General features: G+C 40.2%; 3 protein-coding genes across 3 annotated transcripts in view; 1 reads left to right on the top strand and 2 right to left on the bottom strand.

Annotated features, from left to right (window-relative positions):
- Positions 1–12,983, top strand: part of acad11 (acyl-CoA dehydrogenase family, member 11) — a 31,711-nt gene extending 18,728 nt beyond the window's left edge. Inside the window, exons 14-20 of the mRNA XM_015049480.1 lie at positions 10,834–10,903; positions 11,473–11,558; positions 11,647–11,718; positions 11,865–12,019; positions 12,102–12,218; positions 12,454–12,563; positions 12,789–12,983. Coding sequence (XP_014904966.1) covers positions 10,834–10,903; positions 11,473–11,558; positions 11,647–11,718; positions 11,865–12,019; positions 12,102–12,218; positions 12,454–12,563; positions 12,789–12,903 — 725 coding nt within the window. The 3' untranslated portion in view covers positions 12,904–12,983. The remainder of the gene's footprint in view (positions 1–10,833; positions 10,904–11,472; positions 11,559–11,646; positions 11,719–11,864; positions 12,020–12,101; positions 12,219–12,453; positions 12,564–12,788) is intronic.
- Positions 2,158–7,623, bottom strand: ackr4b (atypical chemokine receptor 4b). Its single transcript, XM_015049481.1, has 2 exons — positions 7,443–7,623; positions 2,158–4,757 (listed from the first exon to the last, which is right to left on the bottom strand). The coding sequence occupies exon 2, from the start codon at positions 4,750–4,752 to the stop codon at positions 3,637–3,639; it is 1,116 nt and encodes a 371-aa protein (XP_014904967.1). The 5' UTR covers positions 4,753–4,757; positions 7,443–7,623; the 3' UTR covers positions 2,158–3,636.
- A 270-nt stretch (positions 12,984–13,253) lies between the features above and the next one.
- Positions 13,254–15,998, bottom strand: part of u2surp (U2 snRNP-associated SURP domain containing) — a 15,717-nt gene continuing 12,972 nt past the window's right edge. The window contains exons 23-26 of the mRNA XM_015049479.1: positions 14,633–14,743; positions 14,416–14,543; positions 14,138–14,323; positions 13,254–13,774 (exon numbers count right to left, since the gene is read on the bottom strand). Of these exons, the coding sequence (XP_014904965.1) occupies positions 13,636–13,774; positions 14,138–14,323; positions 14,416–14,543; positions 14,633–14,743 (564 nt within the window). The 3' untranslated portion in view covers positions 13,254–13,635. The remainder of the gene's footprint in view (positions 13,775–14,137; positions 14,324–14,415; positions 14,544–14,632; positions 14,744–15,998) is intronic.

Here is a 15,998-nt window from a genome sequence, read left to right as displayed (position 1 = left end):
AAAAAAAAAAAAAAAAAAAAACAGTTTAGTTTTTGTTTCAAAAGCACGGCTACTTGCCGTAGAAATACTCTCCCGGACTTAAACTTATTAGAGTTCCTCCAAACCATACGCATCACATAAAGATGCAGTTTTCACCTTCACCATTTCCCCCTGAAGCTGTTAGACGTGGTTTCTAAATGAAAGGGTGCACAGAGGTTGGAAATGCAACTCTGTGGTGTGGAAGCTGTATAATTCTGCCCCATGGGCATGATAATGCACTCAAATTACTCCCAGGCTTGCTATCTGTTATCTTCATGCTCTGGGGGTGGGCTGGGGGGGCACCATTACTCCTGCAAGTGTTTTCCTGGCTCCAAAACAACTAAAAACTTTGCAAACCGCATATTTTTTCTAGATAGGTTTTTTTTTTTTATCTCTTTCAAACTGTAGAATTTTGCACTTATTTTTATTTATTTATTTATTTATTTTTTTTTGGAGGAATGAAGCAAAACACTCACCAGAAGAGAAGGACCATGCATTTCATATGTGGTGCGAATCTTAAAGTTAATTAATTTTTTTTCCATTGGATCCTTTATTTCATGCCTTTACTGTCACTTTAATTTAAATCTTAAACCTCTGAAGTGAGAAAAAAAATCTCAGTTTTAGTTTGTATTTTATTAGGATTTTATGTTGGAGATCAGTACACAATAGTGACAGAATAAAAATACACACAGCAGTTTTCCACCTTTTTATAAACAAAAATATCTGAAAGGTGTGGCATGCTTTTGTTTTTTGCACCCCCTGATTGAATACTTTGTTTGCTGCAATTGAGTCTTTGTAAAATTGCTCTAGCATAGTGAGTATGGACGGAGAGCATGAGATTTGAGTTTTCGAATCTCGTGCCACATTTCTTAGAGTTGAGTGTAGGCCATGTGAACACTTCAGTTGAAACAGCAGGATTGTGGTTCTGACTGGATGTTTCAGGCGGTTCTACGGAGAGCAAAACGAGTCACCTCTTTTTGCTACAGGTCTTTTTCCAGTATAATCCTCAGTTCATCCTCCTACTGACTCTTCCCAGCTTTGTGACCCTGCTAAGGAATAACACCCGGACAGCATAACAGTTCCATCTGACGTTCCTCCACATGTTTGCTGATTTCCTTCATAATTCTGGTGAACTTGAAAACAGAACGTTTTGTGGCTTTTCATCACCAGAGGCTTTTTTTCTGCCTGAGTGGTTGATGCCTGTTGCCAAGAGTTACCATAGGCTTCTCGTCATCTTCTCTGAATAATGCTCTGCTTTGTCCCAGACAGTCCCTTTTTAGATAGGTTTGCAGTTGTGCTGCAGGGACTTTCATTTTCAGATGACGGACTGAACTCCTTGTTTAAAGTTCGGGATGCTGCTCTGGAACCAGCTTCCTTTCTGACCCGTCTGCTGTATGCTCCTCATGAAGCTGTTTGTTGGTTAATGTTCTCTAAGAAACTTTGAGGCCGTCACAGAAGACATCGTATTTATACTGAGATTGAACCGCATACAGGTTGGCTGTATTTATTAATTGGGTGACACCTGCAAGCGGCACAGGATTTTAGAGAGAGAGATTGCTTTGCTTTTCTGATTTTCATTTGTAAAAAATGTTTTTTTAAGTTAAGGTTTTTCTCCCCTTGCACTAATCTACATCACTTTGTGGTTGCAGTGGGACAATTTGTGAAGGTGATAATACTTTTGCAAGGTACCATATCTCGTCTTCTCGTGGTTTTCTACAACGGGGTTTGTTTTATAAATTTGTATACTGATGAGGTTTGGCAAAAATACATTCAGAGGCTAAACATCTGTCTTTGATGTAAGAACCAATGTTCTTTAAGGATTTAGAGAGGCCGATTCAGGTGGACTGATAGCTACTAAACACGCAAAAGAAAAACAAAAAAAAAGTAGACGGACTGTTTCGTGTCTGTTGGAAGTATCTGAGTTGGATTTTAAGATCAGGCTTTGCCAAGACAAACTCAACCTTCTTTGTTGTCAAGCACAGAGGCTTAAACAAACTATTAAGCATTGGACTCTGGCCACCCGGCACTCTGAGCCAAGATGTGATGTGTATCAGGGTTAGTCTGGCATTATCGTGCATAGTGGCATCATAAAAAAAAAAAAAAAAAATCTGATGGGAGGTTCTTCTCCACTGCAAATCATTTGCTCTTTAAACTTTACTTTATTGAAATAAACAAATATAAGTGGATGAAAAACAGCGGTTAGGCTTTAAGCTCCTCTAAGGAACATGCGACTTTGCTGTTTACTGCTCTAATAGCATGGAATGGTCCTTCCTGCTGCGAGCTCTCCTGTCTTTGCTTGCCAAATGTTTTTCGACTCAATGGGTCACCCACTGTGCAACCGAGCCATCCGTCATCCCAACCCAAAGCCGCAGGATGTGATGAAATGCGACGCAGATGAGATGTTGGAAGACGGGGCTGATTGTAAAGTCGGATTGGAGTTGTTCTGAACGGTTCCCCTGAGCAACTTGTGATTCAGCTGCATTTAATTGTAACAGATGCACATCGCTGGAGACTTTGTTCTTTTATTTAAGAAAATACATAATTTATACAAAACACATATATAGCTTAGTGCGTATAACGCTATGTTACATCATTTTTTTAGCTGTTAAGTTATGTGCGGCTACTCCTGTCTAGCTTGTATGACGGCTAATGCATGTAAATATATATATATATATATATATATCAAGTAAATAGGCATATAGTATCAGAGAGTTTTAGGTGTGCCTGTGGTAAATATCTGTAAAAAGCCTTCAACAAATTCCTGTTCACATGCTGTAAAATCACATGCTGTAAAATTAAGAATAGGGTTTCAGCAAGGCTCTTAAAACACATTAATATGATAATATTAGGCTTCAAGAAGTCTTTAGCAAAGTCTTGATAGTGATTCAGCAGGTAATGTGTGTTTTACAATCAGAAAATTGTGGGTTAGATTCCAGTTTCCTCGTGTTGACGTGCCCCAGGGCGACAACACATCGTTCTAAGTTTCCCCATCAATTTGCTTATCTGTATATCAATATGTGGGTGTTTGTGATTGAGGGGTGGTTTTGAATAAAAAATAAAAAATAAATGATTTCAGGCTGTTTTAACATTTTACATTTAAATAGATTTGGATGAAAAATTATTGTTTTGAAACTGTAAAACCAGTTAATTTATGAAAATAAAGTATTTTATGCCCTCACATTAGGTGTGAGAGGACATGTTGCATGCCAAAAAATAAAAATAAATTAACAAAAATTAAATCATAATGATCTTAAACACAATAAGAAAAATTGACCTATTAGTTCAGTTACATTCATCCATTAAGTCTCAATTACTTACCATCGAAATGGTAAATGTGCAGAGTTTGGTAAACATTGCTTTAATTTGAATTGTGTGCTACCCTCTGTGAAAATGCCACAGTATGAGTCCTGTCTTATGGGCAATGATAGTTTGTGCAAAGGATTCACGGGATGTATCAATTATTGTGCCATAAATATTTCTTAGCAATAGATTTTTTTACTCAATTTCTTTTAGTTTGAGAATATGTTACTACAATAAAAATGAATTTAAATTGAGGCTTTTGACGCATATTTACCAAGAGTGCCAGTAAAGATGGCTAACGCTGTACGTGCTAAAGTCTCAGATAGTGAATGTGCTGGTGTCCTGGTCCTCCGAAACAGACTGAGACTGGTTCTGGCTCGCTGAGTGGAGTGCGATCTCCACCGCCGGCTCCTTGTTGACTTGCCTCGAGTGTCTTCCAAGTCTCTGTCCAAGGTGCTTGGCAGCCTTCAGGACGTGTCCTCTGAAGGAAGACCCGATGAAGGCGTATAGGACGGGGTTGATGCAGGCGTGGGTGAGCGCCAGGCTCTCCGTCACCTGCCGAGCGCGGTCCAAGCGCTTGCTCATTTCGCAGTCTGTGACGAGGTGGTAGATGATGTCCATCGCTCGACATAGCTTGACCACGTTGTAGGGCAGCTGGGTGAGCAGGAACACGGCCACGACGACGAGGAGGACCCGAAGCGCGCGCCATTTCCGTTCCCTACGCACCCCGGCTGCCTTGGTTAGCGCCCGGCCTATGCATGAGTAGCAGACCACCATGACCAGGAAGGGGATGACGAAGCGGAGGATGACCTCCAGCAGCTCCAAGGCAGCTTTCGCAGGTCGGGCCATGCTGGTTGGGTAGATGGCCGTGCAGCTGGTCCTGTGATGGGACGTCTTCACCGTGGAGAAGATGAGTTCAGGAAGGCCAAAAAAGCTGGCTAAAGCCCACAGTGCCGCACACACCAGGATCCACTGCCTCCTGACTCGGGTACCCGTCCCAGTTCTGCCCACTGAGTTTTGGGCCACCGCCCGATAGCGATCCACGCTGATGCACGCCAGCAGTAGCATGCCACAGCTGAAGTTGGTGCTGTAGAGGAAGGAGTTGAGTTTGCAGCCGGCCACGCCCAGCTGCCAGCCGTGGACGGCGTCAGCGGCCCAGAACGGCAGGGTGAAGAGCAGCAACAGGTCTGAGATGGCCAAGTTGAGGATGCACATGTCAGTCAGGGTCCGGAGTCTCAACTTTGATGTGTAGACCACCACCACCAAGGCGTTCCCAGCCAGGCCCACCACCAGAGCCAGGGCATAGATGATTGGGAGGAAGACGCTACCGAAAGAACGCACTGATTCTTTCTCGCAGACGCTGTGTTCATAGTCGTATTCATAAGTATCGTTGAAACTGATATCCGTATCGTCATTGGTGTAGAAGTCCTCCATGTTTCCTGCACATGAAAAGAGCAGAATTTAAAGATGTGCTTAGTGAAATAGGAGAAATATTCACACTCCTTAAACTTTCTCTCGTTTCGTCAGAGTTGATGGAAAAGCCTATAGATTTAAATGCAGAGCAATACTAGAGGAAACAAAATGTAGGACAATAACCTTAAGCACACAACCAGAGCTACAATAGAATGGTTTACATTAATCTGTGAAAGGCTCAGTCATTTTTTTTATTATTATTAATTAGGCTGCTGTACTGGATTTTATTTACAAGTTTCAGGGGGGAAAGAACTGCACACCACACTTCTCAGAAATCTAATTACCAAAAAGGGAATTGACAAAGCCTTGCATCATTTTCCTTCCACTTCAAAATTAGGCTCTATTTAGTGTTGATGTGTTGCATAATAGTCTCAATAAAATACAAGGAAGTTGATGGGTAGGTGGAAACTTTAATTCGTTATAGGGAGATGAATACTTTTGCAAGACACTGCAAGTGGTGAAACAGGAAATGGGAATTCTGTTTGGGTTCAAAGGAATCTTCCCTGCTTTTCCCTATAGTCTAGCCTGTCGTGCATGTGTGTGGGCTTCAAGAACAACAGTAAACGGATCTCTGCAGAAGGCGACGAAAGAAAACAACCAAACTGGCCCGAAGAGCTTCTAATTACCACTTGAGTTTGCTTAGTTTGCATGCAGCGAGCGATGCCAAGTGATCCGCAAACTTCAGGAAACGGCGGCTTCTGATTTATTGAATAAAGTAATGCGCAGTTAATCTGTCTATAGAGTTTTACTTGTACAACCTGTTGTGCAAGCTGATAACATCTACTGTGGGTATTTAAGATGGCATGTTTATATCAGTTAACACTGCAGCTTGTTTTTTTTTTTCCCCCCACATCAGTGTAATAATGGCTGCGGGGGCAATCCAAAACTGACAGGAAATAAGGTTAGCAAAGGGTGGAGGGGAAAAGAAAATTTTTTTTTTTTTTTTTTTTTTTTTTCCTCCCCTGCTTCAAACCCAGGATCCTGGTTCTGTTGCACAGCTTCAACAGGACATCCCATTATGTGAGACTTTTGAGACATATTGGTTATGACGTCAACGCCTGTTTCCTGACACTTCACTGCACAATGCGTCTGGACAGTCTGACTGCCTCATACAGTAAAGTCTTTGTTAACCTTATAAGGCTGTCATCATTTTTAATAAGCTGTTTGCTGAGATCATCTTTAAATAAGCTGTTGGCTTCCAAAAAAAATCCCCACTCATTTAACTCCTTTCTTCTTCTTCCACTTGCCGATCAAAGATCCAAATCAAATATTGCTATATGAAGTTTTCTTTGAATACAAAGACTTTCTTTTAAAATGTTGACTGCATATAATTAATCAATTTTAGAACAGTGTCCTGCAGCCGCAAATGACTGATGCTAAATTTATTTTTAATGAAAATAAAAGCTGTGAGGCAAATATGTATGAGTTATGATGCCCAGTACATAAGCTGTTTTAAGTGTATTTCTGCTTGTTTTGAAGCCGTCATACAATCCACATCCTTTTGGGTTGGTAAATATGAACTATAAAGGACCATAGATACCTTGCGTATAAATTGTGATGCAGAAAGAATTTGAGAAATCCATGATATTCACCAACAGCATATTTTTACTACCGACAATCACCTCTTGAAACGGGATTTAGGTGTTAAAGAGAATGATTTATGGGGCGGATTGTGTTCATCTAATTTGATTCAGTCAAAGTGGAGTTTAATAACCTGTCCACCCCAAAGTCAAAACCTGTTACGAGACTGATGACATAATCCCCGAGGGAGTACGGGTATATCTCAGGATCTTCTTTATGGCTGAGCGGACTTCTCGCCGAGATAACGGGAGTCTTGTTCTTTTCATGCAAAATGTCCAGTTCGGTTACATAATGAAGTGCGATGTTCCGAATGGGAGGAGTGGCAGTGAATGTAGCAGATGTTCTTGGAATAACTGCAAAAATGCCGAGCATTCGCCACCGTCAACAGCTGCGTGTCACTTATGACAGGTTCAAACTTGCTGCCATTCTTTCAAAGTGCTTGTTTTGAACTTTACAAGCAAATTACAGAACAATTGTGAATTGTTTTAAAGGTGTTTAAGAAGGAATTGTCATAAAAGTTTCCACTTTTAATTTTGCATTAAAATTATGTTTTGCTTTACCTGGAATACATAGATACTTCTGGTATTTTTGGTAAGTTTAAGTAATGCAAATATCTTTTTTTTTTAAACCTTTTTCTTATTTTATTCTAGCTGTCTTAATTAAATCTACTTTATACAAGATGTTCTGTTGCTGATGCAGTGGTGTGAAGTTGTAGCATCAACATTCTGATTTGATTTTGCTCTGAAAATGTTTTTTGCAAATGACAAAAACACTGGGACTTCTCACCGTGGCTGCATTTGTGAGGTAATGATAACAGAGCAAACTTATCATGACTTCATTCTAAGTTTAATAATGTCATAAAATCTTCGAAGCAGGACTTTGACTTTAAGCTCAACTGTAAATCAAACTCTTTACTACTATTTGAATAAAAAAACAAGATTAATTTCTGTGCTAAACAGACAAACAGGATTTTGAATTCAGAATCAACAGAATAAACTAGCATAACCAAGCTTTTAAACTATTACTCTGTCAGCTTAGTGTTAAATGGGTTGAATCAGAAAATGTCTTACCTGGTGTCAGCAGTTTTTTTTTTTTTTTTTCTTAGAGCGTTAAGGATTAGAAAAACCTCTGTGAGCCGCACACAAACTGTAACTGAGTCCGGAGGAGGTGTGTTAGTGTATTCTCCAGGACTGAAGTGACTAATCTGTGCTGCTCAGCCTGCCCTCCTCCCTGCACTGACGGCACGAGGAGCGTGTCCCTTCTCCACGTAGCTCTGAATACATTTGTGTGCGTGTGTGTGTGTGTGTGTGTGTGGTTGTGTTTGAGTTTGGGTCATTTCCTTGAATGCATAGTTTGGATGACTCAGAATCCCACAGTTTTTGTTTGTTGGTCCATGCAACGCATTATGCAAGGACTAGTGGAGTTTTTCAGTCTTTTTAGATAAACTTTAGTCTCTTTTTTTTTTTTTTTTCCCAGGTCTTTGTCATTCAGAGCAGGAAGTGTCAGTAGGAGCTTTGCTGTGTTTGTGAAGGTTTGAAGGAATCCTTTCCTGGTCTAAAACACTTATTTATATTAGTTAAATATTTTGTATTGTTCATTGTCATACTATGTTTTGTGTGTTATGTATTAGCAGTTGACAGTAGGGTGGGTGCGGCTGCCATGCAGCGTCACCGGCAGATTTAGGGCTCTATATAGGAGGGTTATATAGGTCTATATAGGAGGGTTATTTATTGATTTAAGGCATGATGGATCATATCTGGTTCAGGCAAACAACACACAATGCACAATTCCTTGATAGGAATTTTTATGACTTGGAATGAATGTATTATTAAATGTGAATAAAACATATTTTAGAGAGTTGTTTATTTGTCAGGAGTCTAAAGGATGTTTTTTTTGTTGTTGTTGAAAGTTTCAGAAAAATAGAGAGGCATGTAAGACAGGAAGAATTATCAGGATAGAATAATTTCGACATAGCATACATCATTACAATGTCAATAACTCTTTGCAAACAAAAAAAAGAACTATTTGGATGCAGTATTTAGTTGAATGTCAGTTGTCTTGTATTCACACTCTTTTTGTCAAAATATATTTAGCCAGTTGGACGGACTCATCTATCTGTTTTTTGTGGCCGAAGTGCTAAAACTCCAAGAAAATAGCAGGATGAAAATGTGGGTTTGTCATAGCTGATTATTGCCATCAACATATTCTGCAATATTATCACAAATAATTGCTTTTCCGATATTATCCAGCCTTGATTTGATTGATTGTCAAGATCATAAAAACTGATATTTTGTTTTGGCTTCAAGTGGCCGTCTCGTCTTTGTGGGTTTAAGGGTTGTTACAGTCCAGAAAGGAACTTATGAATGAGCAGGACGAAATCAGTTACATGTGTGAAAGATCGGATCTTATGCCTTTGCATGCATTACACTGTTACTAGTAGATCCGTTTCAGATGCTGTGAACCCAACACTGTGCCAGTGTTTGTTTGCCAGTGTTTGTCTGTCTGCTTCCTCAGAAATTCCAGATTGTTTTTTAATATCCGTGAGTGCCACATTCCTCGTCTTTCCCTTCCTCATGTTTGCACAGCTTGTTTGGGACCAGAAATTAAATAAACAGCTAAATATGAAAAAAAAAAAAAGCTTTTCCTGACAACTAAAAAATGTGATTTTGAAGGATGAGTTTGTGACTTAAATAAAAAAGAGTAATATTATGACATGTTTGGGTGTCAGTGCTGGAATCTGGATTGTCTGTCTTCATTCCAGTGTGGATGGGACGTGTTTGGGCATGATCACCTTAGATCGTGGTCCATGTGACTTATATAAGGGTTCAATGAGAAAGTTGAACCTGCCCTCGGGCCAAACAGGCTTTCCTAGGTGTGTTTTTTTTTATTTTTATTTTTTTATTTTTTTACTGGGTGGAGCTATTTGTATATTTTGCGTTTGTGGTTACAAGGTTGGTATGTTCAGTTATTTTGACTTCTTTACAGTTTGTTTAGTAACTACACATCTGTCACAACGAATTGGTTGAAAGAGTTCGCATGCAGTCATGCTGAGATTACCGTGCTGTGATTTCCATAAAACTCTCACGTCTTCTTGTCTGTTCCAGTCTGGTGACCATATGTCTTGTCCTTAGGGGACAGTTTTTCCAGCTGGGCAACGACTTAAACAGGAAGTGAGGCCATCAGTCCTCTCCAAGTGTACATTAGGCCTCATGGGCATGACCTGAAATGGACCTCTAACCAAGGAAATTCCAAAGTAATCTGTATTTTTTTTTTTTACCAATCAGCAGTTTGGAGTCACGCCTCTGGGGCTGTAAAAAGCTACAAAAGGCAAAATGTTTTTGGTAAACATGGCAACGAGACAGAAAAAAAAAAAAAACAAAAGGAGGGCATTTTTTCAAAGCTTGCAATGAACAAAATAAAGAAATACTTCAACATTTTGGAGACTGTAACAATAACAGCGCTGGGACCAAACATCAAAACAGGAAATGCCTAAAAATCAAAAGAAAAGTGCTACATATAAAATACTGTCTTTTTTACTTTTGGAATATAAATTTCTCATCCTTTCTGGAATACTGCTTTTTTTTATCATATCACTTTTTGTAAAATTACAACTTCAAGCTTTAATGTACTTTGTGATATGATTTATGAACACGCAGTTAAAAAGTGTAAGAATCTGAAAAGTGTAGTGCACTTCTGTATTCAGTCCCCATGGATCAATGAATGAGTGAACTTTTCACTACTATTGCAGCGAAAGTTTTTTTTTTTTTTTTTGTAGCTCTTTTAGAGGTTGATATTTTAACTTTTGAGATTGATTTCTGCAGATATGGGTAATCTTTTCTAATTAGGAGATGTCTAAAGGCAGTTGTTTGGGCTGGGTTTTATTTTAGGGGTATCAGACTGAAGGGGTCTGAATACATATGCATGCCACACTTTTCATATTAAGAAATCTTTCAAATGTCCACTGAGGTCATCCATATCTCTGCACTCACTCTTTTCAGTTTGTGACATGCTGAAGATTCCTCTGCTGAATCTTAAAATTCAGCATAAAATAGTGCCCTCTAGTGGCAGTATTGAAATGCAATTTTTAGAGGGGGGTGGGGGGGATTTTTGTGTCAAGAAAAGAAACAGTTTTTGTTTAATTTCAAACAAACGTGGTCTGTTTCCAATAACAAGCTAAAACCCCAAAAGAATCCAACTGCGGAAATGTAAATCAACCTGTGGCTTTCCCCGCTGTCGGGGCCGTTAATCTCTCTCGAGGCTCCATCCAAGCTCAGCACTTCCAAGGGAACAACAAGGACTGTTTTCCGGGCATATTCAGGTCATGGAGTGGTTAAGGTCATGGAGCGTGGATGGTTCAGCTCGTCTTTTTTGTCTTTTTTTTTTTTTCCTGGTCCACCGCGATGACGCGACTAGATATGCGTCAGAATCTAAAGTCAGAGTTTTTGTGCTCTGTGTTTTCAGGTGCGGGCAGTGCCACTTGTAAAGTGGCCATCGTCATGTGCAGGAGCAGCTCTGAGCATGGCAACAGCAGGTCAGCTGGGGTTTCAGACGTCTATTTTGTGATTTGTTTGCTTGTGCTGCACATTTTATACATTTGTCTAATTTTGCACAAATGATCAGATTTCATTTCATTCAATTTTTCCAATTTGTTCTCAAATGGTTTTAGCTTGTCGTGTGTAATTTTTACGCTATAGAGACCAAAGCCTCATGTTTTTAGCACACTATGTGAGGTTTTAGCTCATAAAATGAACTTTTCCTGATTGAAATTTACTTAAAGTGCATTTACTTTCAAACACTAATCTTCAGTGTTTATCCGCATATCACTCGCAGATTTGCTACTCTCTTGTCTCTACAAGTATTAAAGAAAACCAAATCTATTAACAGTCACACCCTCGATATAAAACACGTTGTCCTTGTTTCCAACTTCACGTTTTAAGTTCCAACACACACCCAACATTTTTTGGCAGAGAATTGATGACACATTGCCACCAGCGGTAACAGCTGTAAAATTGATTAAACGTTAGTAAAAAAAATTCAAAAAATTGATTAGCTTTGGATAAGCTTCATTATTTAAGGGCGTTGTTTGAACTTCTTTCTCAGGCACGGCCAGCACAGCATGGTCCTCGTACCCATGGACACACCGGGCGTGAAGCTCATCCGGCCACTCACCGTATTCGGACATGACGGTTGGATCGTCTCTCAGTATCCCCTATTTGCTATTTGAAAGTTGAACCGATGTGGTGTGGTTTACAGATCATCCTTGTTTCTTTTCAGATGCCATCCATGGTGGCCACTTTGAGGTCCACTTTGAAAACGTGCGCGTTCCAGCTTCCAACATGATCCTGGGTAAAAAAAAAAAAAAAAAAAACTTAAGCTCTCCTGACTTAAACAGGAGAGACATTTTTTGAAGCCTGAGAAACTGATTTGTTTTGTGGAAGAGAAAAAGTAATGTTAGCCTAATAACCTTCCCCTACTCGTGTGTTTTCCAACAGGCGAGGGCCGAGGGTTTGAGATCGCTCAGAGGCGTCTGGGTCCAGGCAGGCTGCACCACTGCATGAGAGCTGTTGGCTGCGCCGAGCAGGCGCTGGAGCTGCTGTGTCAGCGGGCCGCTTCCAGGCGAACATTTGGGAAAAACCTTTACCAGCATGTGAGCGAGTCACACAGGCATTTCCTTCTGCTGTCAGATGAAGGACAGGTTAAATAAAATTGTGCTTCTGTGATGTTTAAAGGAAGTCATCGCCCACTGGATTGCAGAGTGCCGCCTGATGATTGAGCAGACCCGCCTACTGACTCTCTCCGCTGCTCACGCCTTGGATGCTCTGGGCAGCAGGGCCGCTCGCAAACAGGTGACACTGTTGGTAGTTTGTGGTTCTGGTTTACATATGAGCAGAAATATCAAATCCCAATTCTCAAATCCACCTGTAAACACAAACATTAAGCATGTTTTCCTTTACTGTAGTTAGAAAGGGTTCATACTTTGACAGCTGTTCAGAAGGCTCATTACCTTTCTAATTTGCAAAACTAAGCATTTAAAGCCTGATTTAGTAGCATAGCATGCTAATGTCACAATCTGTCCTCTAGATTGCCATGATCAAGGTGGCAGCAGCCAGGATGGTGTGTAAGGTGGTGGACTGTGCCATCCAGGTTCATGGAGGCGCGGGAGTCTCAGGGGACTTCCCTCTGGCACAGATGTAAGTTTGTCTTTCTTTGCATAGAAGCACATATGAATAAATCATGCAGTGTGTTGTAATTTAAGTGGAGATTTGGATGATTATGGCTTCCAGCAAATGAGAACCCGAAATGTATTTTCCTGGATTACCTAATGAGTGTCATTACATATAAATTCATTAGAAGATGCACTTTTTTTTTTATTTCTGATTCAGCCTTCTGATTGTACCGTTCCTCTGGTTTCCCAGGTACTCGTATGCACGAACTCTGCGAATTGCTGACGGACCCGATGAGGTTCACCTTTCTTCCATTGCAATACTGGAACTGAAGGATCAGCTAAAGCAGGCGCGGGCCAGGCTGTAAAAATGATTCGATAATGCTTTGAGCTAAAAAAAAATTCCAAACAGTCCATTAAATGTATCGTAATATTTCTAAAAATGCAGGGAGGGAAAAAAAAACGGTGCTCTGCAAACCTGCATGCAGGTTTAGCAGTTTGTTGGGGATAAATGAATACTTACCTGTGGAGTTTGAATGATCAATATAATAAATTGCAGGACTGTGAGGCAGTTTTTAGGTGACTGGGTAAGACAGATGCAGTATTTTTGTGATCAGATCTTACGATGCGAAGGTGAAAATGAAATAAATTGTAACTAAATTAACATTGCTTTTATCAGTCATTGCTCCAGACATCTTAAAAATGACACTTGTTTATTAGGAATTATTTTTAATGTGAACTACAAAAACAGAAGTCGACAGCATGAATGTAAGACTTTTCCTCTCACACTACATGGGTGTGGTCTACCACATGGATGATTTCCATTGTAAGGTCGAGAAATTAGGACACACAAACACATTTTTTTTTTTTTTTAAATCTTTACAATATAAAACAGCAGTGGCCCCATCTACCTGATACACCAGATGGCAACCCATGCAACACCCTCCACTCTATGTTGTCCGTCCTTTAACCTACAGTCATCGCAGATCTTCAGCTGCCAAATCAGTCCACCTTTAAATCAAACGTGGCGCAGAGATGGGTGGGGGGGGGGGGGGGGGGGGGATGGGGGGGGGTGGTTTCGGGGGGGGAACCAAAAGATGTCAGTGTTTGCTCTTCTTAGATTTCTTGTGAGATCGGTGGGGGGATCTAGATCTGGAGCGGGACTTCTTGGTTGATTTCTTGGGTGTCCTGGAGCGCGACCGCCTCGATCGCTTCGGTGTGCGAGGTGAAGATGGAGATCTAGTGGGATTAAAGGGACATTACACATTCAAGAGTTCCTAAAAACAGCTCAAGTTTTAAAAAATCTCCCTTAATACGATTTAATCTAGGTGTTTCCATACACGTTAAAAAGAAAAGCTTTATTTGTTCCCAAGCTCTACCTGCTGCTTTTTATGTTTCCACTTAATTTTTCTCTCTGAATGCCATCTAGATTATTAATAGACTGGTCCCTCTTGCAGTATGTATGTAAACTTTGAAAAGTCACACGCATAACTAAGGACAACTTCAGAGTAACAAATTAACCAACAATCTTATTTTAGGACTGGACGGGGAAGACGGGAAACCAGCTAGAACAAATGTTTAAATGCAGTGTATGACGTTTACCTCTTGGACGATTTTTTGTTGCTGGACCGAGGAGAGTCTTTATGGGACGAGCGTGACGATGTGTCTTTAGAGTACGACCGATCGGAGCGTTCCGATCTCTCCGAGCGCTCTGAACGCGGCGAGGACGACCGGCCTCGCCTGCTGCCGCTCCTCAACGGACTGGGAGAGCCGCTGTGATGCCGCTTTCTGAGAGGAGAGGGAGGCGTGTCGGATGGCACGTTAGTCGAGCTGAAGCTTTACTTTTAGAAATCTGACTCTACTTAAAATGTCCGCATCACCTTTCTTTCCTGGTTGGTGTGTCATCCTTCTCCTTTTCCTTCTTCAGTTCTTTTAACCGCGCCTCTGCTTTCTCCTTTTCCTTTTTCTCCCGTTCTTTCTCACGCTCAAGTTTCTCTTTTTCTTTCTCCTTTTTAAAAAGTGTGACAAAAGAAAGGAGTTTGGTTATTGTTTTGTCCTGTATCATACATTAGAGGGAACAATAACCGAGGTTCCTACCTTCTGTAGCAGTTTGTCCCTGTAGTGCTCCACCTGCTCCTGGATACTCTGCCCAGGCTTCTTGGGCCTTTTCCCAGACTCCAGCTCATCCTGGAACTTCATGACTTTAACCTGTTGTGGAAGATGTAATGCACCATGACGTCCTGCTACTATGCATTCTCCTCACTGGCATAATCTTCTTGTCTTGATCTTTTAATCGTTTTTGTCAACAAATAACCAGACCAAACACATGCTAAACTGTGACAATACAACAAAATTATCTGCAGAGCACAACTTAAAAAAACAAAACAAAACTAAATACAAGCATTTGACGCAGCCTTATGGAGCATGTAGGAGCCAAGCACCAAAACATCAGAGCAATGTTCACTGGCATGTAGTCAGAGCTCCAGAGCAGCAAATGCGTAAATACTGTATGTTACTGGGAATTATGGAAAATTATCAGTATTTATAACATCGTGCGTCACACAATGACTGTTTAAATAAACCCTGACACGCTAGAAAACAACAGGGCCAAGGGAGTAAAAATCCTGCCATAAACTAACAAAAAAACAATGTTAAATTGCACTTTTTAGGTTTATCATAAACATTGTAAAATATGAACAGGAAATTGTTTTAAAAAGATTTTAAAAAGTTATAGGTAATATAATGTTATAAAGACTATTTCAAATGAATACATATAGTGGTCACAAAACCAGCAGAAAGGTAGTAAATGCTGTTTTACAGCCGCAGAGCAAGTTATTTACGACCAGATTACTGGTCTGATAAGGAAGCAGTAGGAAAGTTCAACACATTTTTATCTGATTAGATCCCAAACCGCAACGCAAACTTCGGCCGTTTGAATGGAGACCAGCTAAAATCTCCACTAATTCAACATGCGATACTTAAAACTTGACAGCTCTTGCTGCTGTGTTTTACATTTCTAACTGCGTTGCTGTGATTCCTCGGATCACCTGATAAACCGGAATTTTCTGAATGAGCGGAACAGATTATGCAGGCAGTTGTTCAGCTCTTCAAGTGAATTTTCCATACTTAAAAAAAAGACGCGTGCCAAGAAACCAACTTAGTTAAAATGAGGAATCTACAATTTCTAATATGAACTATGGTCAGATATCCAGCCAGCTACTGCATGTAGAACAGAGGCTGACCAGTTGCTACAAAACATGTTTTTTTTTCTTCCCCAAAATCTTTTTGTGCTATTTATTTAAATCAATTCACTTCAAAAAGAAAACATTTCAATCAATCATTTACATTATTTAGACATATATTTTAGTTTGTAAAATAGATAAAAAAAAAAAAAAAAAACCCAAATCTCCCTGCCTTTGGGCGGTTTCCCCTAATTCTTTTGGGAACCGTTGGCTTTAAGGCA

The sequence above is a fragment of the Poecilia latipinna genome, unplaced genomic scaffold (assembly GCF_001443285.1).
Source record: "Poecilia latipinna isolate Pla-1442-1.1 unplaced genomic scaffold, P_latipinna-1.0 Scaffold948, whole genome shotgun sequence".
NCBI lineage: Eukaryota > Metazoa > Chordata > Actinopteri > Cyprinodontiformes > Poeciliidae > Poecilia > Poecilia latipinna.
The sequence above is the reverse complement of the archived record's forward strand: the minus strand, read 5'-3'. Positions and strand labels throughout refer to the sequence as shown.